The sequence below is a fragment of the Lepidothrix coronata genome, unplaced genomic scaffold (assembly GCF_001604755.1).
Source record: "Lepidothrix coronata isolate B3197 unplaced genomic scaffold, Lepidothrix_coronata-1.0 Scaffold122, whole genome shotgun sequence".
In the NCBI taxonomy this organism is placed as follows: Eukaryota; Metazoa; Chordata; class Aves; order Passeriformes; family Pipridae; genus Lepidothrix; species Lepidothrix coronata.
Window position 1 is genome coordinate 1,093,416 of NW_016690302.1, and position 25,609 is coordinate 1,119,024.

At 49.5% G+C, this 25,609-nt stretch overlaps 2 protein-coding genes across 4 annotated transcripts; both read left to right on the forward strand.

Moving 5' to 3' along the window:
• Positions 1 to 1,807: 1,807 nt before the first annotated feature.
• On the forward strand, positions 1,808 to 14,632 carry GPR157 (G protein-coupled receptor 157). 2 transcript variants are annotated; one of them, XR_001876532.1, is made up of 5 exons: positions 1,808 to 2,184; positions 8,062 to 8,275; positions 10,431 to 10,625; positions 11,165 to 11,431; positions 13,776 to 14,632. XR_001876532.1 is itself a non-coding variant. In XM_017825713.1 (5 exons), exons 1-4 carry the CDS (start codon positions 1,808 to 1,810, stop codon positions 11,378 to 11,380), a joined length of 1,002 nt encoding a protein of 333 aa, XP_017681202.1. In that variant the 3' UTR covers positions 11,381 to 11,416; positions 13,776 to 14,632. The 2 variants fall into 2 exon arrangements, 1 of the variants encoding a protein (XP_017681202.1); XM_017825713.1 differs by having other exon boundaries at positions 11,165 to 11,416.
• A 1,438-nt stretch (positions 14,633 to 16,070) lies between these two features.
• Positions 16,071 to 25,549, forward strand: LOC108502615 (solute carrier family 2, facilitated glucose transporter member 5-like). Of its 2 annotated transcripts, XM_017825710.1 has the most exons (13): positions 16,071 to 16,568; positions 16,935 to 17,234; positions 18,399 to 18,497; positions 18,876 to 19,036; positions 19,491 to 19,615; positions 21,637 to 21,789; positions 21,873 to 21,998; positions 22,250 to 22,437; positions 22,840 to 22,950; positions 23,244 to 23,345; positions 23,683 to 23,758; positions 24,163 to 24,290; positions 24,944 to 25,549. In XM_017825710.1, exons 2-13 carry the CDS (start codon positions 17,178 to 17,180, stop codon positions 25,175 to 25,177), a joined length of 1,560 nt encoding a protein of 519 aa, XP_017681199.1. In that variant the 5' UTR covers positions 16,071 to 16,568; positions 16,935 to 17,177; the 3' UTR covers positions 25,178 to 25,549. The 2 variants fall into 2 exon arrangements, with proteins under 2 accessions (XP_017681199.1, XP_017681200.1); XM_017825711.1 differs by lacking the exon at positions 16,071 to 16,568 and having other exon boundaries at positions 16,737 to 17,234.
• The last annotated feature ends 60 nt before the right edge of the window (positions 25,550 to 25,609 follow it).

The following is a 25,609-nucleotide window of genomic DNA, read 5'->3' on the forward strand; positions in this document are numbered from 1 at the left end:
CTTGTCCCTGGAGGTGCCTCTGGAACAGCAGGATTGTCTTTGGGTGGCACAGGGAAGGCAAGTGTCAGATGGTCTATTTGTGAGGTGCTCTGTGCCCTCTCTGACCCTTGTGCCCCCCTTTTTGTACTGTGGCAAATCTGATTTAAATCAATCTGATAAAAAGCTCTAAAGGCTTCATTCAGCACTGGCACCCAAGCCAAGGCAGGCAGGGCTGGATGTTACCCAGAAGCTCTCTGTGAACTGGCAGAGTGGGTGTGAAGGCTCATCCTGCCAAACTGATGTGTCCCCCAGGACTTCCAGGATTCATTAGAAAATTGGATTTGAACTTGCAAGTCAAAACCAGATGAAGGTAATAAAAAACTTAAGGAGGCAGTGGAGCTGCAGGTTTGAGTGCAGCTGTGCAGCAGAGCAGGGGAAGAAGAAATTGCTGCAGTGGAAAAACCCGCTCCTGGAAAAGCATGTAAGATGTGTAAGCCTCTTACACATCTGAGGGGAGTGGGGGGTTATTTTTTAAGAAGTGGAATTATGTATTTTCCAGTAAAGTTTCAATGGTGCAAAAGCAGAGTTCCATTAAATATTAGTTACCCTGAAAAAGTTACTGGATTGTAAAACGGTGTGTTTTAAATACAAAACTGGTCGAAAGAAGCGATTTAAAAATGTTGAGAACTCTTGATTTGGAAGATGGGAATGTAAAGCTGAAAGGACACCGTGGCCAAAAGTGACATGAAGACATGAAATCGTTTGTGGTTTTTTTTAAGGTGTTTCCATCAGGTGTGTTTTCTGGGGTGTGTTAGGTGGCTTTGGGGTGCTGGGAGAAGCTTGAGTGGGGACAGCTGGTTTTACAGGTCCCAATAAACCCTGTTAAAAACTGAGTTCAGCAGGGATCCTTCACGGCTGGGAAATGATTAAACTGAGAGAAGAAGACACCTGAGACAGCAACGCCCTTTGAAAATGGAGCACATCTACATCAGAGGTGTAAAGCACGAGTTGTCTGTGTGGAGGCCAGTGAAGGATCAGGCAAACAAGGACATGCTTTCAACCTGTGAGTTCTTTGAAGGGGAGGCGGGGTGGGGGAAAGCTCTTTCTTATCGACAGAACCGTAAAATCCGTTTAACGCGGGAGTGAACGCTCTGTTGTGTCTCCTGAGTCTTTTCCACCCCGCAGGTTGCGGGATGGAGCGGGATGCTGCGAATTAGTGCTGGAATGTGGAAGGTGGAGGTAACACTGGTGTCACCTGGGGAGGGTGAGGCACCGGTGGTGTGTGTTGCTGCTCTGATAAACCTTTTTTCTGGACGTTTGAACGTGTTCCAGTGTGCCCCCGAGTGTTCGTATATCTGTGCAAACACCGAGAGATCTGGCTCAGAAGGGGGCAGGCGAACCGTGCGCTGTCCTGGGGGAAGAAGGTCCCGATAGCAAAAGTAAGGAGTCGACAGTAAAGATAAGGAAACGACAGTAGAACAGGCGTTTGTTTCTGACCCGTCCTGTCGCGGCGGGGTTTTTTAATTTGGAGAAGGGAGGGTTTCCTGTGCCGCGGGGCCGCAGCCGCGTCGCTCCCAGCGCTCCGCCGTGCGCGGCTCCCGGCGCCGTCCCCGGGGATTCCCTCGGGATCCAGGGGGGAGCGGGGGGGCCGGGCCGGGCTCACATGACGGCGGGGGCGGGTCGGGTCCCGCCGCTGCCGAGCCGGCCCCGGCTCCTGCCGCTCCTGCCCTCCCCATCCCGTCCCGTCCCGTCCCATCCCGGCGCTCCCGCGGAGCGCTCCCGTCCCGCCGCGGCTCCTCCGTCCCTCGCCGCTGCCGGGACCGGTGCGATGCCCGCCCCGCTGCCCCCGACGGAGCTGCTGGGCTCGGAGCGGGCCGTGGTGCTCGTGTCCTGTGTCCTGTCCTGCGTGGGCTCCTCGCTCCTGCTCTGCTCCCAGGCGCTGTGGCCGGAGCTGCGGACGCGGCCGCGGCAGCTCCTGCTCTACCTGTCGCTGGCCGACCTGCTCTCGGCGCTCTCCTACTTCTACGGGGTGCTGCAGGACTTCGACAGGACCTCCTGGGACTGCGTCCTGCAGGGCGCCCTGTCCACCTTCGCCAACACCAGCTCCTTCTTCTGGACCATGGCCATCGCCCTCTACCTCTACCTCACCATCGTCAGGGGCTCGCCCACGGGCACGGGCTTGCTGTGCTGCTTCCACGCCGTGAGGTGGGTGCTGCCTGCGGCTCCTGGGAGGTGGGGACCCCCCGACACCCACCCCGTGGCCAGGAGCCCCCAGTGCTCTGTGCCGCGATGGAGCGCTTGGATGGCCGCTGGAATCACCTGTGCTTCTCTCAAGGAGAGTGTCTGTGTCCCCCCTTCTCAGATTCTTTTTAAACATGGATTTTGCTGTCTTCTAACCAGCCAACCCTGCTGGTTACCCTCCCCCCCCCCCCCCACCCCCCGCCCCCTTCCCAAGTGAAGAACTGGAGATGTGGAAAAGTTAAAAATGTTTTTGCTCAAGGTCACATAGAAAAATCTCTGGCAAGTTATAACGACTCTAAAAATCCTGGCTTCTGCCCTGACATCCTGGAAATAATATCCCAAAATTCGTGTTTGCGATACCTGCCAGCTGTTGCCAAAACCCCCGTGTTTGGGATCCGTTTCCACGGGTCCCCGACTTCCCTGGTGTTTGGATCCTTCCCCCTCTCCCTGGGCAGGTTGCTGTAATTCAATAAGCACAGGAGAATGTCGTCTGCAAGTGATGAGGCTGCTGCTAGAAAAGCATTCTGAAGGTTGTTTTGGCGTGTTTGATTGAAAGCAAGATGAGCCAGACCGCAGTGTAGCTTTATGTCTCGGTTGCTGTTATTTAGGGAGCTGATTCTCCACAGCATGTTCAGTAAAAGCTTTCATTATGCAATTGGAGCTTGTGGAATCATGTGCTACGTCCACGCTGAGCAAAACAGTGATCCTTTAGTCCTCCTTGTTGCCAAGCTTTTGCAATAAATTATAAGAAGAATGATCTGGTTTAAAAGGCGGGGGGGAAGTCATTGGGACACACACTGAATTTTCTTTGGTTTCTTAGTCAAATATTTGTCACCTTTTAGTTTCAAACAGCATCAGTTGGGAGATGATTTAATTAGAGTGCAGGTAAGGATGTGCCACAGAAAGACTTTAAGGCTGAGTGTGAATCAGGGAGGAACTTCAATTCCTGCCTTACCTGTTCTAATGGCTGCTTGACAGCAAGGTCTGTGTGTGAGGAAGCCTGAGGTGTCTGGAAACACCAGGTTGGTGGTGGTGAAGCTGAAATAAGATGGAGTGAGACAGCGGAGGAGTTTTTTAGATTGTTTAATCTCAAGCAAATAGAGAGCTCTGAGAGCTGTGGAGAGGATGGAGCGCCAGTAAAGAGCCACAAGTTGCTTAATGGACAGAAAAGAGAAGTCTGACTCCTTCTCATGGCCATGCTGGCTCCATCAGGAGACATCAAAGAGTTGAGGCAAATCTGGTCTATTTGTAATTTTCTTCTCTGCTAATTGTTTGTGTGGCTTTTGCCTGTATTTGTTTCTCCATCTGGTTTAATGCTCCTCAGCCTCGTGGACTACAAAGTGCAGAAAGGAACAGCCAGAGTGACTGAAATAGGGTTGGCTGTAATCTGTGCACTCTTTCAAAACTGTAAAAGCCCTGAAAGATTGCTCTGCTTTGTGACACAGCTCAGACTGAGCTGCCCTCTGGGTGAATTCGTAAGTTTATTTTCAGTTCTTTACAGCGAAAATAAAATGCCATCTTCTGCCCTTGGCGTGGATCAGCACCACTTGCTCTGTCAAAAGGGTCTGGACAGCACTCACAAAGCACCTGTCATCAGGTGCTGCTTTGTGAATGCCTCCTGCTCCGTGCAGAGCCAGTGGTTAAAGCTGCTTCTGCTTATGAAAACTCAGAGGAAAACAAGTGAGGACCTGTTCTGTGCCCATCCCCTCGTGACACATCATCCTGCTTCCCTTCCCTGCACTTTGATGGTTACCTGAGAACTCAATCGTGATGTGAAATTCGGGATGTAACGCCTGGAGGTGGCTCCCCCTCACCCTTTCCAGTGTTTCAGGGTTCCACTGGAGGTCTGTGGTGCTGGTAGCCTAAAAATCTATTAGAACCACTTCTACCCATGTGTCTTTTTGTATATTAGCTGCAGGAGGTAAGTGTGGCAAAAAGTGTGTCTAGGGCAAAAAGAAAGGTGACAAAGGCAGGTGATGAAAGTTAAATTTCTTTTCTTTTTTCTTTTTTTTTTTTTTTGTCTAGGGAAGAACCTGAGATTTTTTTGTTTTCCCCCCTCCTTGCTTTGTAGTTTGCCAGCACAGTCATGCAGCGACCACTGTGTGAAGAGTCATTCCGAGACACCTTTGGAAGGGATCCAGGGCAGGATGGAGTTTTGTCAGGCGTGTTTCCCATTCTTCAGGAGCAGCTGCTCACAAGGGGCAAGTGTTTGTAAAGATGAGTGCTTTGTGGATGTGGAGTGTAACCAGAGACTTTACTCTTTAGCTGAGTGGAGCTGACTAAATACATGTTGGGAAGTCAGTACCTGAAAGTCTCCGGAGGGAAATGAGGATGTCACACTGGACCAAACCTGTCAAACAGGTTTGTCCCTCACCATTCCTGTGGTAACACATCCACCTCTGCTGCTGCTGGGCTGGAGAGCTGCAGCCTCTGTTTGGGTTTTAAACTTGCCCAGCTCAGAGGAGCTTTGAAAACAAGCTTACACTCAGCTTTGGAAATATTTACGCCGTTGCAAAATGTGAGTTCTGTCACCCAGAGTGTACAGGACCAGGGTATCTCGTGTTCTGAATTTCTAAATATCTAGTTGGGTAATGTCATCTCTGTTGTGAGAGCAGCTGATCCAAACTCAGGGTGAGGAGTGGACCAGACAGACAGAACCCTTGGCTTTTGACAGCAATTGCTGACAAGCTTTGAAGTATTTTTATTTCGTGATCGGGCGACGCATATAAGCATATATATGCTTTATTTATGGCATTAATAATTAATATTTAATCATTATAAGTATATATATGTCTTGTTTATATTTATATATACATATAAATGTGTGTTTGTTTATCTATACATTTATACCATGCATATGTACATACACATGCATGTCCATGGAGTACTTGGGGTCCTTTCATGTACTGCTGTGCTGTTCATCTCAGTCCTTGCTGGGCTGCCTCATGCAGGCTTAAATTAGGGCAGATTTGTTCTGGAGTTCTGCTTGCAAGGTGTACTCCAAGCTCTTTACCTGGAATATTGGCTGGGATATCCAGAAGACTGGTTTTTCTTTCTCTACAGAGGATAAATTCCTGTCCCCAGAAGGAATTGCCTGCAGGCCTGCTGGCAGGATGGCTTGTAGTCTGACCTGTGCAGGCAGGTGACAGCAAATCACCTCTTGTAAGAGCCTCTAGGGAGGGAAAAAAAGCAGCTGTGCAGCATAAATCAGAATGTGGTTATTAAACAACCTGACCCAGGCGCACTGAGGACAAGAAAATCAGGGCAAACCAAGCTGAATGCTGCTGGAGTTTAGGGGTCCTTGTCCTGCCTTGTTGTGGTGTTGATGTGCCAGGATAACAGTGGGTTATGTGTTTTTTTAGTAATCCACTGCCAGGAGCTGTATCAGGGGAATAAGAAGTGTTTTGTCTGCCTTAGAGGTGGGATCTCCAGCCGTCCTACAGAGATGCAAGGAGTTGTCACCTTCCCCTTCTCTCCCACTCTGACTGTATTTAGATCCAAGTGTGCTTTGGAGAGGCCCAGCCCACATAATTGCTCTTGGAGGCTCAGAGGAATATTTCTGCCTCTCTGTTATCCTGGATCCCTTTCATTCCACTCTTTACATCACCCTGGGTGATGACTCCTGGTTCTTCAGTTGCTCCATTCCTCCAGCTGGGTGCAAAGCGTTGGCGTTTTGCAGTCCTGGTGAACTGTCATTTAGGAGTTCTTAAGAACAACCAAATCACCAGTCTCAGTTCTCCTTTCCACTTTTCTAAAATGGAGCTGAAGTTCACTGAAATGTCTGATTGCTTTCTAGATCCTTTCTGCCTTCACTTTGAAGTGGTGTTTCCGACTTCACTTTGTCCTTGGTGTTGGTCATAAACATCCATCTGATCCCAACACGCTATTCCAGTGAAAATTAACTGCCTGCTGTGCAGCAGTTTTCTTCCACACTCGTCCTTTTCCCACTTATATACTGAAGATTTTTGTAAATCTCTTGCCTTGGGGTCTGATATTTCCCACTGTGGCTTCTCTGGCTGTGTCTGTGTGGACTTAGGCTGTTTTACATCCACACACAGTAATTTGAGCTGCTTTTATCTTGATTCTCTCTCAGTTTCAGGTCACTGTTGAGATGATTATTTAGAGAAATTAGTTTTTCAATTCACTTCCTTTTTCTTGGTACTTACGTGCCTTAACGTGGTTTGTCTAAGGAAATGCCAGTTCTCTTGAATTCTTTACCTTAGTTCTTCCAAGTGAGCTGAAAATGGAATGCCTTGGCACGTGCAGTGGTTTTCAGAGAAATCACCATTTTTACCAAAACGAGTCTTGGATTGTGTGGAGAGTGTCACGGTGGTGGTGGTGACGTTTGGGATGTTTTTAGAAAGCCTGCTCTGATAACAGCGTGGGGAGGGCTTCCTGCAGCCCCACTGTCCTTAAATAACAGCACTGGCTTGGGTCAGCACTGCCTGTTCTGAACTGAACATTGAAACAAAGTGTCCTAAACACGCTGAAGGCTTGACTCTGACATTTTTTACAGTGTTACATTTGCATTTGTTTGGTTTGTGAGCAGGTGAACCTGGACATTATTTAAAAGTAGGAAATGGGGTATTTTTTGAAATCTAATACCACGGGATTATCTCTGATTCTTCAGTTGGAATTTCAGATAATCTGGTCAAGGCAACTGCTGTTTGCCTACATAGTCTGGTGCCTGTGGAACCCATTTTTGGGAGGAAGATCCTTTCCATGCTCTCTGCAGCTGCTCCAGGCTGTCAGTGGAAGACAAGCGTGAACAAGGAAGGTACCAAGAGCAAGAATTTGTTTTCTCTGCACCTGGGCAGCCCAGGAGGGTTGTGCTGGGAGCTCAGTCTGAGCACTCTCAAGCATTTATGGCATTTATTGAATGTCTCTTGTCCCTCTTCAGGCTCCACAGGGTTTTCCCCTGAGGATGGATGTGGGAAGGGCAGGAGATGCATTCAGCTGGATGCAGGGCACTATTTCAGCCCTGGTGTCATTTTTATGTTTCTGTGGGCTCATGGAATTTTTCTCTTCTTCCTCGTGGCTTCTTGTGGGCAGCCCAAGCTGCTGAGTGACAATTCATGTGTGTCACCACAGTTGTTTTTCTTCTAAATGCTTCCTTATATCTGCCTCTGCTGTCAAGAGACAAGCCGAAGTCACAGCTCCAAATTATGTGAATGTGGCTCCTCTTGGCATTCTTAGCTTTCTGCTGTTACTGCCAGCACTTTTCCTTGGGAAGAAACTTGCTCTTTGTCCTTCAGAAATTATGCTTTTGCTCCCAAAATATTTCCTACACCTCCACTTAAAAGCAAAGCAAACCAAACCACTGATGGAACAAAGTTGTGGATTTCTTTGTGTGCCGGTCCTTTATGTGCCAAGTGTCACTTTGGAATCAGAGTGTGGGATTTGGTTGTTTGTGTTCTGAAAGCCCTGAGTGAGGTGGCTGAGCCCTGCAGGACAGTCACAATGTGCAGTGCTCTGGACTTGTCAAATCCTCAGCCTCACCTGTATCCAGGGGAGAAGGGGAGGAGGTGGGAGGGTGGGATGTCTCCTCTTCCCCCCGAGTGTGCTGTGCAGGCCAGGTCAGAGTCTAGCACATCATTATACATCTGTCCTTCAGGACTGGGGATCCAAATCCCTATAACAGGTCCTTAGGAAGTGGATTTGCAGTCCACATCCATATACTGTCTGACTGTCAGCCCCTTCCCTTCAGCCTGATGGTCTGGAACAACATTGGCATCCTGGCTGATGGAGAATCCCTGACCTGCCACCCGTTTCCCTGAGGTGTGGGGGCACTAAACCGAGGATGTTCTTGGCTTCACCTTGCTCTCTGTGCTCTCCCCTCAGCTGGGGTGTCCCCCTCGGCATCACGGTGGCGGCCGTGGCTCTGAAGAAGATCGGCTACGACGCCTCCAACGTTTCCGTGGGCTGGTGTTGGGTCAACCTGGACGCCGAGGATCGTGTCCTGTGGATGCTGCTAACGGGGAAAGTTTGGGAGATCCTGGCCTATGTGACCCTGCCAGTGCTCTACATCCTCATCAAGAAGCACATTAACAGAGCAGTGAGTACTGTGCTGTGTTCAGCTGGGCTTGCAGACTCGCTCTGTGGTTCTGCCCTCCCAGTGCTCTGCAGTTTCTGGGCCACATTTAGCAGCTGCACAGGCAGGAATTGCTTCCCAGCACCGAAATGTCCCCACCCCTGGGAGCAGCAGTGCCCCTGCAGCACCACCACACAGTGGCTTAGCACAGGGATGTAAAAGCCTTTTGGGAACATACAGGGGTTATGGAATGTTCATGAGGGAAATGCTCAGTCCTACAGTAAGAATTGAAAAAGGACATGAAGGACAAAATTCTGCTTTAATCAGTGCTCTGCAGTTCCACTTGTACCCAGCCCGAGACTGGACTTATCTAACCTCAGTCCTTGCAGTATCAGTGAGGATAGTTTGTGTTTATGAATGCTTTGTACTGGCAGCATAAAGCACTTTTTGGGAGTCTGGGCACTACATGGCAACACTGCACAGGAGACACCCTGGCCCGGCAGGGTTTTGGAATTCAGAGCTTTAGTCGTTGCTGTTCCTTGTGAACACAAAGAATCCAGGCATCTGGGACAGCATTTGCATAACAGAGACATCTAGGTTGAGAGTGGCAGAAGGAACTGCATCCAGGGATTCCTTTTTTTCCTCTAAGTTGTATTAGAGTTAAAAAAAACCCTTTCACGTGTGGATAGGTGTCCTTCTGGAAAATGCTGCCACTGCACTTGTGTAGCTGTGGCAGTTGTAGTAAGGGATAAACACCAATTTGGTTAGGGCAGGATCCTGCAGATAAGCTGGAAGAACAGGGTAGTTTCAAGCAGCCCTAAGTGTCCTGGGAAGGGGGATTTGGGAAGGGTTTGCTCGTGCCTGTCAGCACCACCTGACATAACCCCGACAGGACACCGTGTCCCAGCCGCTGTCAAAGATAGAAGTGTGACCTCCTGGAAACCTGACCGGCCCAAAAGGCTGGGCTGCTGCTCCTGCTCTGCCAGGGATTCCTGGAAACTCTGCTCTCCCTCCCCACTGCAGCCCTGACCCCGTGCTGGGGGCAGGCGGCTGTCACTGCTCTCACATGGGGGTCTGAGGGTCTGCAGCAGCAGCTCGTGGAGCCTTCTGGACCAGAGCACCTCTCCTCATCCCCGGGGAATTTGCCAGGCCTGGAGCTGCTTGCTGAGCTTCTGAACTGGCAGGGAGCCTCCCACCTCCAAGGAAGAGCAATAGGCAACCAGAGCAGGGCTTGGGGCTGTGTTCTGGCTGAAGGGAGTGTGGCAGGAGTGGCTCCTGCACAGTCAGAGGCAGGAGAAATTCTGGCAGTAGCTGTTGTGGGGGACACACACAGGTGTGTGCTGAGGGCTTTCCAGAGGGAAAAGACTGCATGGGGGTGGGTGGGAAGCTGCACTGAAAGCCCTCGGTGGGACTGGACTCAGCCCACTGTGCAGTGGGGTCACACAGCTCTGTCCTGTTGGGAACAAGGTGTCGGGACTGGCAGGACTGGAGCGAAGGAGAACCCTGAGCATCAAAGCTGTGTGTGCTCAGTAACCCTGATGGCAGGAGGAACAGTTTCCTGCAGGTCAGCTCTCCAGAGATTTAATCTGATCCAGGGCACAGATCCTCTTTTTTTTTTTTCCCCTACATGTGCTGGTACAGAGAGAGGTTTGTCCAAATCTACAGAAGCCTGTTGCTGACAGTACATGATCAGAAATCAGGCAGCAGGTTCTACACAAATATATAATATATATATATTTCCAGATGTGTATATATATTTTTATATATATATATATATATGTATGGCAAGAGGCCTTCACAAGGCTAAATTCTTGGCCCCCCATTTGCAAAGTCCTGGCCAGCAGCACTGCCCCGGCAAAACTATTTGGTGGAGCACCATGTTTTTATTTATATTCTTATGACCTGGTCTCTTGGCAACTACCCGGTGATGTGTGCAAGTCTAAAGCTTTAGTGGGACTCTGATAAGGGCTGGACCTCCCTTATTTGCCACTCCCTGGCTCCAGCAGGAATGTTTGTTGCCTGCAAAGGCAGAGTGTGGCCAGTGCTCACAACTGTGCCCTTGTTAAATTCCTGCAGGATGCAGAAAGATTTAATTTGCTCTGGAAAGAATCCCTGGAGTTGAATGTCCAACGTGTGTAGGTTTTTGTTGATGTTTTCTCTCTCTCCCCCTCCCTGGAAGCACGCAGCTCTCTCAGAGTACCGCCCCATCCTCTCGGGAGCACCTGCATTCCAGCCCAGGACTTCCATAGCGGATAAGAAGTTGATTCTCATCCCTGTCATCTTCATCTTCCTCCGCATCTGGAGCACTGTGAGGTTCATCCTGACCCTCTGCAACTCCCCTGCCGTGCAAAACTCAGCCCTGGTTGTCCTGCACGTGAGTATTCGCCAGGAAATGCATCGGGAGGGAGGTGAGGTTTTGGTGCTCTCGATATCCCTTCTTTTGGCAGGATGCTGCGCTGGGAGAACACCTGCTCCCTGCTGGCAAGCGCTGCCCGGGATGCTCAGCCACAGCAGTGATTCCAGCAGGGGCAGTGATTCCAGCAGCAGCTGTTCCAGCAGCATCTAGTGGCTGCAGGATAAAGCTGCAGCGGGGAGGGATGGACAGTGCCAGCTGCCTGTAGAAGCAGCTCAGACCAGGAATGTTGGGTGCCTGTCCTTCGGGAGGGCTCAGCCTGCTGCTGCCCTACACCAGGCTGCAGCAGTGCCAGCCCACAGCAGCTCTCTGCTCTGCTTTTGGGTGCTCTCTCTGGGGGAAAAAAAAAAAAAAAGGCACTTTATTTTCCTGAATTTGTTTTTCTTGTTGAGGTGAAGTTGGTGACTGTCATGCAGCTGGTCTGTCTGACACGATGTTTTCTCTTCTCTGGGGGGTGCCTGGAGGAGCAGCACTGGTTCATTCCTGTCTTGCCCTTGCAGGGAATTGGTAACACGTTCCAAGGAGGTGCCAACTGCATCATGTTTGTGCTCTGCACTCGGGTGGTCCGGGCTCGGCTGCTTTCCTTCATCTGCTGCTGCAAACACGACGAGGGGGATTGGTCCTGGCAAAGATCAAACAGCTCCTGGCAGCGCCCAGAACCCCACAAGGACGTGCCAGGCCCTGAGCAGACAAAGCCACTGCTTTCCAGCACCTGAGCTGCCTCCACCTCAGCGCTGAGTCCTTCTTTCATGGTAAAAAAATCCAGTGTGAGTCTTTCCTCCTGCCTTGCCTGTGCTTCATGGTCTGAGGGGTGGGGACAGCTACCAGGGAGCAGCTGGCAGAGGGGGGTTTCTGCTGCTGCTGCTGCTGCTGTGGGGGGATTCCCTGTCTGACTTTGCAGGTCCTAAACCATTTATAGAACTGCTCCACCCCCCTTTCCCCCGAGCTGGGGTGGTGGCTGTTACTCGAGCCTGTAAAATGAGGAACTAGACTGCAGGGCTGTCTGGCCCTCAAGGACAGGACACCAGTGAAAACTGAAGAAGAGGAATTAGTGGCTCTTTTTGATGTAAAATACCACGTGCACACACATTTCATCAGCACTGCACAGTTCAGATGTTTAGTGCCCCGAGTTTTCCTCATGAGGGAACACAATCCCTGCTGCCAGTCACCATGAAAGGGAAAAGGAGGGGAAGTGATTCATCCAAGCCTGCCTAGAAAGTCTCTAGGAGCAAAAATTCGACAGAAGCTCTTAATTTCAGGCACAAGATGGGGCACTGATGTCCTTGCATTGTTGTGTGAGCACCTGGTTCCTTTGTGCTTGACCTCATGAGTGAGAGCTGCAGAATTTATAGGGGTGTCAAACAGTCCATTGCAGAGCACTTGGGGCTGGGGTGCTGTGTGGGCCTCTGTCTGTGAAGCAGGTATTGATAGAGCTCTCTCCAGGAGAGAGAGCAGCTGTCCTGACTGTTCAGATAAATGTGCTGGCATGTGCTGCCTCTTCAGGAAGGGTGTGAAACCATCTGTGCTTCTGCAGTTGTACTTTTCCCTGCAGGTCACACTCAATCCAAAGGGCTGAGCCTGAAAGGCAAATACCTGCCTGGGACATGGGGATGGCAGGGGATGAGCATCCTGGAGGGAAGGGGCTGTGGGGCTCCGAGGGGATCTCTCTTCCCTACATCTCTTTCTTCTCCTCCCAGAACCACACAGCCCCAAAAAACCACAAAGGACTCTTTATTTTTAATCAGTTGACGTTTTCAATTTGTAGGCCAGGTTTTTGCAAACAGAACAGGAGCCTTGTGAGCTGTCTGGGGAGGAGGGGCAGCTGGCAGGCTGCTGCTGCTCCGGGCACCCGGCTGCTCCAAAGCTGCTCCTGTTAGTTTATTTTAGTCACCCTAACAGCAAGCACAACAGTTACATGATCCAGAGCTCTTAGGGGACTGTAGGCAGAGGCAGGCCCTGTTATTTCCTGAAGCCTTGGCATTAGCTTTATTACTATATTAGTATATTTAAGCCCCGTTGTGCCCAGGCTGTGTAAACAAGGGGAGGTGGAGCCCTCAAGAGCTCAGAGCCCATTTAAAGGGGATGTAGAAGGGCTCTGCTCTTACCATCCCTGGAGTCTTTGAAAGGTAGATGAAAACATCTTATCTTTGCCACATATAACTTCAAGAGGTTTTTTTCTTTCCTCCTTTCAAAAGGCTTTTTTAAACTTCTGAAAGCTAAATAGCAACCTGGGTAGCTCAACTTCATGTTGGTCCCATGAGGCCTGGAAAGAGGAGCTGTGTTAAACTTCTTGTAGAAAGGCAGGATAGTAATTTTTGAATTTTATGAGGCTTAGTGTTATGCTGTGTTCTGTTTTTTGGACCCAGCCCTGAAGAGAGAAAATAAAATTGTCACCAGCTTGGCTTAAGGGAAAACAAAGCAAAACACACACACATAAACACCCAAGACACAAAAAATAATCAAAACAGATTCCATGTTCTCAGTTTGCCTTTTTCCATTACAGAGCTCTGAGAAATGCTTTTGAAGGAATGTGCAGCTCACCAGAATTACAATCCCAGCTCCAGGGGTTTCGGGGAAGCAAGCTGGGTTGTAAACACCAAAAGTCTGTGACATCTCTGACATCCTCGTGTCAGCAAGGGCAGAGAAAGAAAAACAGCCAACAGAGAACCTCTTAGAAATGCCTGTGGGTCCTAACACTGAGGTTGAGGGTGGCCTAAATATGAAGGGAGGTGGGATGATAGGGGAGGTGATGTGTGGAAGTGCCTGGCTGCTCCTGGCAGGTGCCCCTCGGTCTCTGGGTGAGGTGTGAGTGCAGGGCAGGTGCCTCAGCTGGGTGTGGAGATGGCTCTGAACTCTCCCCTGTCAGGCATGGACTGGAGAATTCCAGCTCAGGTGTTCCTGGAGGTGGCTGAGGTTGTGGTGCCAGGGTGTGTTTTAGGAGTGGGTCCATCACGCCTGTTCCAGCTGCTCCAAGGTGACATCCCTGGGGCTTGAGCTGCAGCAAAGCCTCCTGGCTGGGGAAAAACCTGGCACGGGCTGTGCCAGGCTCTGGGCACAGGCTGCAGGGTGGGAGGACAGTCCTGGGTTGTAACTGTGCTTTGTTCTGTGCAGGTGTGGGATCATCCCGGAGTCCCACAGAGGGAGCTAAAGCCCGGGAAACGCGCCGCTGGAGAGGCTGCGCAGATGGAAAAGGTCCCACTCCTCCTTGCCCTCACATACCAAAGGCTTTGGACTTCAACTCTGCTCAGGATCCTCTGGAAGAGACTGTTTGACTGCGCTCCAGTTTCCTGGTTTCCTTCCCTTCTTCCCCTCACCCTCCGCTAAAAATCTTAGAAATCGGTTTGGGGTTTTGCTTTTCTGTCTGACGAGGCGAATGTGTGGCGAGTTCTGAGGTGAGCAAATATCACAGGGACAGGGAAACTTCAGTAGCTGTTGAGTAGGACTGTGCTGGGCATGGATTTCAGTCCTAGCGTGTCAGTCTTCCCGGGAGCTCCAGGCTGGCTCCTGTTCTTCACTTGAACACGGACAACAACGTGCAAACAAACGTCTCTGTTTGGTGGTGGTGGTGGTGGTGGTGGATGGTTCCTCTGGATGGTTCATTCCTCCTCCTGGATGGCTGAGGGCCTTCACCATCATCAGGGATTGTGGTGGCAGCCCAGGAGCTGCCTCCTGAGGAAATCTGAACTCTGCAGAGTGCCCTGGTGCTCAGGGATGTTCCCCAGAGCCTCCCGCAAGGACAGCCCTCCCAGCAGTGCCTGGCCAGTGCTCTGAGCTCCAGAGCTCCCCTGCTGAAGGCTGCAGTCTGTTCTTGCTTTGGGAGTGTTGCATCAGACCTGGGGAGGGGATGGGGGTTGGTTTGCTTGGTTTACTATTTGGAGATAATGTTTTACTTTATTTACAGCTCCTCGTTTGCCTGGTGTTAAAATATTTCTCCAACTCGTACAAAATAAAGTTTTGTTTCTTTACCAGGACGCTGCCCAGCATTGCCTTTGTGCAGAGAAAATAGGGTCTCATTTGCTTCTTAATTCCAGAGCCCCATGTCTGCTGCTGTTCCCTGCAGTGTCCTGGATCCAGCACCCCTTTCCTATTCCTGGGGGATCAGGCTGCCATATCTACCTCTTGCTTACTTGACTGGGAGCCTTTTATGCAGCTGATAAAGCAGTATCTGCATATGACTCATTTCCAGGCAAATAATGTGTTTCTTAAATATGCTTGACCTTGAGGCCCCAGTTGTAGCTCAGTGCCTCAGGTTATGCCCAGGACTGCAGATGACACTGAGCCTTGACTGAACATGCAATTCCTTCCCAAAATGCAGGTGGAAAGGCTGCTGATGTCACTCTCTTGGTGTGGGATGTCTCCTAAGGAGCCTCCTCAGGGCAGGCATTGCAGTGAACCCAACCAGCACTTTTCTAGAGCTCACCACTAAAGTCCTCCAGCAGATTTCATGTCCTGAAAACTAAGCTTCCCCTCTTAATTTGTTTTTTGTTTGGTTGGTTGGTTTGTTTTCTCCCCTAAAGATATCAGGGTTTCATAGGATCCAGCTTTTAGCACAGACAATTGGGCTGAGGGTAAATAAATCCCTGCACAAGTGCTTGGGAACTCTTGCCACATGGTGGGCAAGGGCAGAGGAGATCCAGAGTAGAGGTCATGTCTTCAGGCAAACACTCTCTGGGGTGAAGGGCAGATGCAAGAAGCACAACGTGTGCAGAAGCTGAAATTGTAAAATGCTTGTAAAATTGGCTCTTTGCTTCTTCCTGGCTCTGTCCTGTGCCCAAGTCCAACAGGATCTCAAGTGCTGAAGGTGTTACACCCCTGCAATTGCTTTGAAAGTCCATCCATCACCCTGTCTCCCTTCATCAGTCTCTTCCAAGGTCATCCCGGCGCCAGTTACCACCTTAGGGGTGTTGTCAGATTCCTGCTGTGTTTGGTAAATCTTCAAACTGTTCTGCTGCCCTAAGCAAATATTTACTCTGAGGGAGGATTTCTGATGACAAACCTGCATGTTTTCTTTAATTTCTGTATGTGTCAAGATTATTTCTTCAGGAAAGGAATTTAAAGACCACGATAGAGAATTCTCCTCCCTTATAATAATTACATCAGAGCAGTTGTCATTCCTCCAAGAGCTCCCAGCAAAATTAGGCTGTCTTTAAAGAACAGTAATTCTGTGAAAGAAAATTGTCCTTTTCTGCAGTTTTCCCACCCCTGGGGCAGAATTTTCCCTCTTGGCTAAAGATCTGTGAAGGGTGAGAACACCACCAGTTGCTGAGCGAGCTGTGACCTCAGCAGCTGCGACACAGGAGGGTTCTTAAGGTGTGACCCACCATCAGATATCTCGGAGAGCTGTGTCCTTATTGTCATTCACTTGTAACAAAAGCAATAAAAGAGAAATAAAAGTGTGGGGTCTAAGTTCCACTACTCTAAAAGTGGCAGGGCTCTGCCCCTTCTACCTGGAGGAAGGGAGGCTGCAGCAGTTAAAGAACACATATACAGGACACGTGGAAAAAGAGCTGGTGCTCAAGCCAGCCAGTTAAAGAACACATGCAGGACACGTGGAAAAAAGCTGTTGCTCAAGAGGACGCGTTTTTTTGAGCTGACTGTTAAAGATAGATGGACTAATAAAGAGGAGGCTGGTTTTTCTCCAGCTGCTGGAGATATCTGTGAACTTTGCATTTCTCTGCTAAACTCTATAAATTGTAGTCGACTATTAACCAAGTGCTGGACTGTTCAGAGCAGTCCCGTAAGGCAGGAGGCTCATACCAAGCCAGCAGCACGTGGTGCCACCTTTTGCACGCAGAGGGAAAGGAACGTAAAGTGCTGCTGGTGGAAAAACCTCGTGTGCTGTGGAAACCACAGCCCTGAGAGGATGAACCTGCCCTCTGTGAACCGCAGAAGTGCCTGAGCAAGGTAGGACGAGGAGCAGCGTTTGGGGCCAAGGGCAGGTGCGGTTTGTGGCTGCAGGGGGGGTTAATGCGGTTCACTTGTATTGCTGTGGCAGATGGCAAACACCCTCTCTGTTGCCGGCACCCCCCTCCCCGTAGAATGCCCTGCTTTTCCCGGGATTCCACAGTTGCTGGGCAGCGTCTCCAGCTGCGCCATCCACAGCTGTCCATGGGCTGCAGGGGGGAAGGAGCAGCGGCTCTGTGCTATAGATTCACCTCGTCCCTGTCTATGAACCGGCTCATTTAGCAACTTTTTGCAATAAATCTGCCCCTTCCCGCTGGAGATGAGCCTGTTTCCCCTGTTAACTGGCAGCACCTCTGTTTGAAACAGGATCTGGTGACACAAATCTGCCCCCGCGGCGACAGGCTCGAGCAAGGAAAAGAAACGTTCAGGAAGGGAATGATCAGGCAACAAGGACTTACTCCAGCTGGTAGAGCCTGTCGTTGATCGGATGTGTTTGGAAGAGTCACAGAGGGGGATTTTCTGCGTGGGGCGTTTCCATCCCCTGCCTTGGCTGTTCCATCTGTAAAAACCTGCACTCCAAAAACTGCATCTGGGATTCAAACACCAAAAATGAAGCTGAAAGGAGGGGAGCAGGAGAGCTCAGACAGAAGTGAAGGTGCAAAGGGGGTGAGTATGTTGACTCCCTTCTTCCAGCTTGAGCCTCCCAGAGAGACACAGAACGAGCTCTTGGAAATCTCTGGATGCCTGTAGGGAAAGGAGAAGGGCTGGCACGTCCACAGGGAGGGCAGAGACGAGTATTTCTTGAGCCCTGTTTATGTCTGTCTGCAGTGCAGGGTTGCACTGGGTGCTGTGATTTTCTCTCTGTCTGCAGCTCACCCACCCTGTAACTTCTGTGTGACTTCCCCCTTCTGTGTGTGAGTTTTCTTTCGTATTGTCTAATCAATTTTAGGCTACAGTGTTAGTTTTCTGGGTGGGGCTGCCTTTTACAGCAGCGTTTGGTGGAGTCTTGCGCAACACAAGGCTCGCATGTGCCAGAGGTTTTCCTAAAATGACTTTATTGCTGTAGCAGCAATGAGATGCATTAGCGAGCTGTAAAAACCAACCAGACAAAAACCCAACAACCCAGCTCTGTCAACACAGCCCGGGGGCTGAACAGCAACTAAATTGTTGTGAAAGGCAAGTTGTTTGGAGCCCTGAGCACTGTGTACCCACAAACATGGTGTTTGATCCCACTCCAGATGGCAATTCCACTCGCCTGTTTGACTGCAAAGTGCAGCTCTTGTACCCCACAACCAAGCCCTCGCTGAGCTACTCGGATAAGTTCTAATTGGCTTCAGTGACGATCAATTAGATCCGTGAAAAGCTTGGTCCCAAAATGTGGGAGGCGGAAAAAATTAACAGGAAAGGGATTTTGCCACCTGATGCAAAATCACTTCTTTTTAAAGCTTTCCTGCGCCAATATCCTGTGTTATTTCCTTACCCAATTTGCAAGTGGGGAAAAGAATAATTGCTTACAACCTTTTTTCCCTGTGGGGTAGTGCTTTAAGGATGATAGCTTCAAAAAAAAAAATTTAATCATCCAAATGATTCATCAATACCAGCAAAGCACAGAGTGAATTACTGTAATGACTATGTGCAAATCAAGTAGAACAAAATGAGTCGTAATGAAAACAACCCACTGGGCTTTCATATGCAGTAAAATTAAGGGAAAAAACACAGAAAACCAAGGCTTGAGGTAATTCTTTATTTTTACTGAATGTCGTTAATGCCTAAGAACCAGACCTGCTTCTAAGGCGGTGTTTGTTTGTTTGTTTTCTTTCCCCTCTACAGAAAATGACCATTTCCCTTGCCCTGGTGGCTCTGATATCTGCCTTTGGATCTTCTTTCCAGTACGGCTACAACGTGTCTGTGATCAACTCTCCAGCCCCGGTAGGTGCAGCTGTGGAGCGGCCCATGACTTAGGAGTGGGTTTGCAAACACTTAGGAGCAGGTTTACAAACCCAACAAGTGTAACAGCTCACTATAGGGGTTTGTGGGGAGGTGCTTGTACTCTCCTTGTGCTCAGGAGAGATGGACTGTGAGAAATGCCTCCCCCTCTGAGAACCAGGCACATCCTGTAAGTCAGGATAACTTGTAGTAGCAGTTATCTAGTCCAGGCTTCTCTATTTGTATTTGTTCTCCCACTCACTCACTCTGTTTTTTTTATCAAGACATTCATTTAAAGCTTTATGGCATTTGTTGCTGTTTGGCTTTTACAGCACGAAAACTGTCCTGACTGTGCTAAACGTGCTCTGTGTTTCATTCCAGTACATGCAAGACTTTTACAACCAAACCTACTTGGACAGGACTGGGAAGCCCATGAACAGTGCCTTCCAGACACTGCTCTGGTCTCTTACTGTGTCCATGTTCCCTCTGGGTGGCTTTTTTGGGTCCCTGCTGGTGTATCCTATGGTCAACAATTGTGGCAGGTACGTGACAGCCGTGCCTGAGATCCCTCACCCCGGGGCTCAGATAAGACTTGTCTCCCTGGTCACTCCAGCTGGGAGGATGAATTTCCCACACACACCTTGGCAGTAAAGCACTTGGGATGAGGATGAGTTGCTGGGCTCAGCTACACGTGTTGTCAGGAATTTATATGGTTTCAGGATGGCCAAGGCCAGGCTGTGTGCTGGGCACTGAGCCAGCCAGAGAGCACTGGTGGAAGTGCTGGGCTGAGATCAGGCCCAGCTCCTGCTGCTCAGGGTTCCTGAGAAACTTCAGTTCTTTCTGGAAGCCTTCATTCCCTGCAGGAAAAATGGGACAATTGGCACTTTCCCTTTCATCAGTCTTTGGGATGATGAGTCATTGGGGTTTGGGACAGCATTGCACCCCGGGGGCCTTAGAAAAACCAAGCTGAATGTCTCCTTTCCTGTTACTTTGCAGAAAGGGCACTTTGCTGATAAATAACCTCTTCTCCATCTCTGCTGCAATCCTCATGGGGACCTCAGAGCTAGCAAAAACCTTTGAAGCAATCATCATTTCCCGTTTTATCATGGGAATATATGCTGGTAAGTGGATGGTAAAGGGAGAGCCATAAATATTTTCTTGGTGTTTTATTCTCTCAACAGATGCTCTCACATTTTAGCATCTGCATAACAATGCTGTGCTTTAGCACTGGTCACCTGCATGTTGCAGAAATACTAAAGATCTCTTGGAGATAAGGGCCCTGAGACTGGAATTTAAGATACATATAAAGGAGGTGGGTGCCTGCAGGTGAACCTCTCCTCTGCAATAAACATCTGCTAGGCACTGCAGCTCCCCCAGCCAGGAAACCTGCTGCTGATAATCTCTTTCCCCAGAGGACTTAAAGCAGGTAGTCTATCTTTTTTTTCCTTTTTAACATAATCAGAATAATCCATTAAAGTCCTTGGAGTCAGCGCCAGATCCAATAATCCAGTCCTGGAACTGACTGTTCTTCCTGCAGGAGGAAAGAACTGTTAAAAGGGAGAAAAAAGAGCTCAGAGACCCTGGATTTACTGCAAAGATAGTGGGAAGCCAAGGATATAAGTTATTGCTGGTGTAAATGGCTTTTTTTAGAGCTGCAGAAACAGGGAACAAACAGAACCCCGGAATTCTGGGTACCCTGTGCAGTGCTGGGCAGAGCCAGGGCTGTAAGGGTCCTAAGAGCATTTAGGTTCAATTAATTGGCTTTGGGCTGGCGAGGCTCACGTGCCCCGGGGTTTATTAATGAGTTGGGATATCCTGTAAGGACAAATTTCCTGCCTTAGCTCAGTGACTGTAATTGCTGCACATTACAGATCAAGTTGCTTTCCTCGGGGCAGTTTCTTGTTTTCCAGTTTTATCTACTCCAGTGGTTTTATTTTGGCTTTTGACTGGCCTAAACCTGGCAGCTGCTCTTAGCACTGGAGCTCGGAATAAACGCGGAGGGTCCTGTTCAGTGTGATCCCTCTTTCCAGTTATTTATAACCCACAAAGGAATCTGGACTGGCTGTCCTGACTTTGCAGTTTGACCTCGCTAGAACTGTGGGTGTTTTTCCTGGGGAGGGAAGCTGCTGATCCCAGCCTGGCTGCCCTGGGATCTGGGAGGATCCAAGTGTCACTCTCCAGGAGAATCCAAATGTCACCCTCCAGCACTGGTTACACTTGTTTCCATGCCTTTTAGCTTTCATATATCAGCTTGATCACCTCTGTAACCCTGAGCTCCTGAAGCTCAAGACCTCTAGAAATGTCAGATAAGAGCCTCATGTGGTCATTTGACTCCAGGAGTTTGGGTTTTGCGTGCCAGGATTTACAGCATAAGCAGGGAGCTGGCAGCTCGCTGGGGTTACTGTGGGTAGGCATGTCATGTTCCTCGAAATAACCCATGCCCTTGGTGTCCTGATTGGATTAGAAATCCCTGTTCCAGCATTCCAGTTGCAAGACATCTCAGACCAGCAAAGCTCTCTGCAGAGCGTTACTGAGCAGTGAGTTTTTAAGAGCCAACACGAAGTCATTTCCTTCCACCCTCACACCAGCTTGACTGGATAATAATTCCTTGTTTTAGAGGAAGTTAAAGTTCCTTCCTTACACGGTTTTCCTTTGTGTGTCTTGTGCTGAAGTAGCTGCTGGGAGAAAGCTGCTTTTAGGAAGGTGAACACAGAGCCCTCAAATCATCTGCTGGCTCTGTGGCCAAGACAGGCTCCTGCTCACCCTGTGACTCCTCAAATGCTTTGCAGCTGAGCAGTTAATGATCTCAACACTCAGAGCACCAGCAGATGGGCAGGTTGCAGTGCAGGGCCAGAGCTTCTGAGGGCAGCAGCTGCAGGGATGGATGTTGTACTTCTCCACATACTGAGTGACCCAGTGCCACGTGTTTTTTGTCCCCTCTTTCACTGAGAGTGAGGAAAACACGCACAGCCTATTCACTGGCCAGAAGGTGACATCAAATCTTCAGCTGGAGCAGAAGGGGTTGAGTGTGGAGTTCCTGCGTGTGCTGTGGTTCATCAGGAATCTCTTTTGCCCCCCATCTCACTGGAGGTTGTGAGTGTGCTGACACCAGGCATGGCTAACACTGTTCTCTCACTACCAGGTCTGGCTTCCAATGTGGTTCCCATGTTCCTCGGAGAAATGTCCCCCAGAAATCTCAGAGGTGCTACTGGGATAATCCCACAGCTCTTCATCACCGTCGGGATCCTTGTAGCTCAGATCCTTGGTCTCAACAGCATCCTGGGGAATGTTGAAGGTAAAGCTCTGCCTGGGGACTTTGCTGTGGGCTCCGTAGGGGGAGGATTTCTCACCCTTGTTGTCCTGTCTCCATGGTTGCAGGCTGGCCTGTGCTGCTGGGGCTCACGGGGATCCCATCACTGATCCAGCTCCTTACACTGCCCTTTTTCCCTGAGAGTCCCAGGTACCTGCTGCTCCAAAAGGGCAACGAAGAGCAGGCACGACAAGGTACAGTGTCATCCTTTGATGGAAGGGGAGATGGAAGGGGGTGGATCTGACTGTGGGACACCACTGACGGCAAAGCGTGAAATTCCTCACTGGTGGTGAAGGTGGAATTCTTGCAGCACTGCTCCTTCCTCCGCATGTGTGAATCCCCAGCTTCCCACCACGGAGGCACTGCTGCCCAGCGTTACATGTTGTTCTGTCTTGATTTGAAGCAGGAGAGCTCACTGTAAAACTCACTTTGCTCTCCCAACTAGCCCTGCAGAGGCTGAGAGGCTGCGATGACGTGGATGACGAGATAGAAGAAATGTTCCAAGAGGGCCAGTCAGAAAAGGAAGAAGGGCAGTTCTCTGTGCTCAGCCTGTGCACCTTCAGAGGCCTGAGGTGGCAGCTCATCTCCATCATCGTCATGATGATGGGCCAGCAGCTCTCCGGGGTCAATGCGGTGAGTGGGGAGTGGGAAGGGCAGTGGGGTGGAAAGGAAGGGATGGATGAGGTTGATGACGCAGGGCAGTGCTGACACAGGAGATAAAACCCAGGACACAGGAGTAACCCTTCATCCAGGACACTGGTTCATATTGTGGTGGGTTGACCCTGGCCAGTACCAAATCCAGCACAGACAGGTACAGGGGCAGGCTCATATACAGATGCAGGATCAAGCTGTCCTGTTAAGGATAATTTGGATGTTTTTAGAGTGCTTGGGCCTGGATCCAAACAACAGTGTCTTCAGAAATAAAATAATTCAGTCCTCAGGCTTCAGTGCAGCAGTGACAGGATGCAGAGCAGCCAAAATGGGATTCCCACGTTCTGCCCTTGGCCACAAACAAACACAGCTGTGGTTTTGCAGGTCTTCTACTACGCAGACAGAATCTTTGAGTCAGCAGGTGTGCAAAGCAGCAGCATCCAGTATGTCACTGTGTCCATAGGGGCCATCAACGTCGTCATGACTTTGCTTGCTGTGAGTTTCTGTTGGGGCTCTCTGAGCTCTGACTTGTCCAGTCTCCCCTGTCTGTGTCTGTTTAATTTATATTCACCAAATTAGAGAATTCCAGAACGATTTGGGTTGGAAGGGACCTAAAAGATCATCTCCTTCCAACTCTCTGCCATGGGCAGAGAAACCTCTCACTAGAATGTTACTCACCCATGAGGTGAGGTGTTTTGCACAGGTGTCCTGTGGTGTCCCTTGGGTGAAGACACCTGGAACAAAAGACCCCAGGTGTTGGGTCTCTCACCCTCTCCTGTCTCTTTCAGGTTTTCATTGTGGAATCCCTGGGGAGGAGGATCCTTCTCCTCGCTGGCTTTTTGTTGTGCTGTGCTTCCTGTGCGGTGTTAACCTTGGCCCTCAACCTCCAGGTCTGTACAAATGGCTCAGGTGATCCTACCCAAGCACTTCTGGACTTCCCAGGGAGCAGGCCAGGGTTATATTTTGAAGTACCTCTTGAAAAGCTGTGATCCTGCTTGTCTGAATACTACTTCCAGTATGTCACATTCCTAACACCCGTTGCATCCATTGGTTGGCAGCAAGGATCATACCCAGGCTGTGATTTTGTGGCTAATTATGGACACATCTGGCATTGGAGGGTGACACTGGCTTTAGAATGCCTTCAAATCTTATTACAAACAGTGCCTTGAATGTGTTGGTGGTGTTCAGATAGGAACCACATCTAACCTGTGATTCAATCCTTCACAGACCACGGTGTCCTGGATGTCCTACCTCAGCATAGCCTGTGTCATTCTTTACATCATTGGGCATGCCATAGGAGCCAGTAAGTATGCACAGCCTGGCCAGTCTGCTCTACAAGCTGGCTAAAGCCAAGTGTTATGTTCCATTTCAACCCACAACCTTTGTGGAGCTCATTCATAGACACTGGATTTCATCTCTGTGTGGCCACGCACCACATAAGTCATTTATTTGCCCTGGGTTTTTGTTTGTTTGTTTACTTGTTTGGTTTTTTTTTTTTATTTAATCCTTATTTAATTTATTGGGTGCTCCTAAACACTTAGGAGTTAGAAACCATTGCCTGCCACTGAAGTGGCTGGAACATTTTTTTTTTAACATTTCAACCGTTTGAACAAATGGCTGAAATGAAAAAAAAACAAACCAGTGTAATCAAGAATTCAGAGTGGAGGAACTGCCCTCGGGGTTTCCAAATGTCCAACTGCCTTCCAGGTCCGGTTCCCTTTGTCATGATCACCGAGATGTTCCTGCAGTCGTCCCGGCCTGCAGCCTTCATGGTGGGAGGGTCTGTGCACTGGCTGAGCAACTTCACCGTGGGGCTCGTGTTCCTCTACATGGAGGTGAGATACAACCCCACAACAGGGCAAAACTTCAGCTTAAAATTAATCCCTTCGCCCCTGTTTAATCCCAAAAGCTGTAAATGCCCCTGTTGGATCCCAGTACCCGTCTGTAGGATTATATGTTAAGGGCAAGAAACTGATGTTAGTCAGCATTTTCTTATCACACCTGTCTGATGCACGGGCTTTAAAAGAAAGCAGCTACTTTGCCAGGTGAATGTCTCATCCTGAACTCAGGAGCATGGAAAAGATGGCAAATTCCCCATCTTTCCCTGTGTTTCTCAGGGAGCCAATTTTACTTTTGATCTCTGGGTCCCCCAGTTCAAACTGATCCCCAGTAGTGACCCACAAACTGCAGCAGGTGCTGATTTTAGCCTGTGCAAAGGGAGCTGGTGAGTTCACTTTGATTTAGTTTGATTTAGCTTGATTCACCCTCCTTTGCCACTAAATTCATGGTGTTTCCAAAAACCCATGGTGGTGGTATGAGAAGACAGAATCTAGAACCACCCCATCTTCTAGTTGTTCAGCTTTAAAATACGTGCACACCGCTGTGGCTGCATTTTTTACAGCCAGTGCAGGGTGCACCATGTCCAAGCCATGTACCTGCCCACCTGGAATGTTTCCCTGATCCCTGCTCTCTCCTGTCCTTGCCCTAGGCTGGGCTGGGGCCCTACAGCTTCCTCATCTTCTGTGCCATCTGCCTGGCCACTGCACTTTACATCTTCTTCATCGTTCCCGAGACTAAGAACAAAACCTTCATGGAAATCAACAGGATCATGGCCAAGAGGAACAAAGTGGAGATTCAGGAAAACAAGGAAGAGCTGAAGGATTTCTGTGCTGTCCCGGGTGGGCTGCAAGAGAGGACGATGAGCTTTAGCAGTCAGCTGTGACACAGCCCAGTGTCTGGCCTGGCAGGGACATCCCTCAGGATCTGTTCAGTGGGAAAACAAATACATTGATTCATCATTTGATACTGCTCTGAGAATCACAGAATCCTTAAGGCTGGAGAAGACCTTTACCATCGAGTCCAAATGCAAACCTAATGCTGCCAGTTCCACCTCTTGTCACCAATGTCCCTGATCTCCTGACTGACACACCTTGGGAGACACAAGCCAGCCCTTGTCTTGTCACAAGCCAGCACCACGCTCCTCTGAGGAACTGTCACTCGTGTATTTGAGGGTCTAGCACGGGGAAACTAAATTTAATTTGTTATCTGAGGGTGCTGCCCTCTGTGTTGAAAAAAGCAGAATTGTTGAACAGCCTGGCATGGATTTGGTGGTGTTGATGGAGAGAGTCCTTCACACGGTTTAGTTTAACCTTAC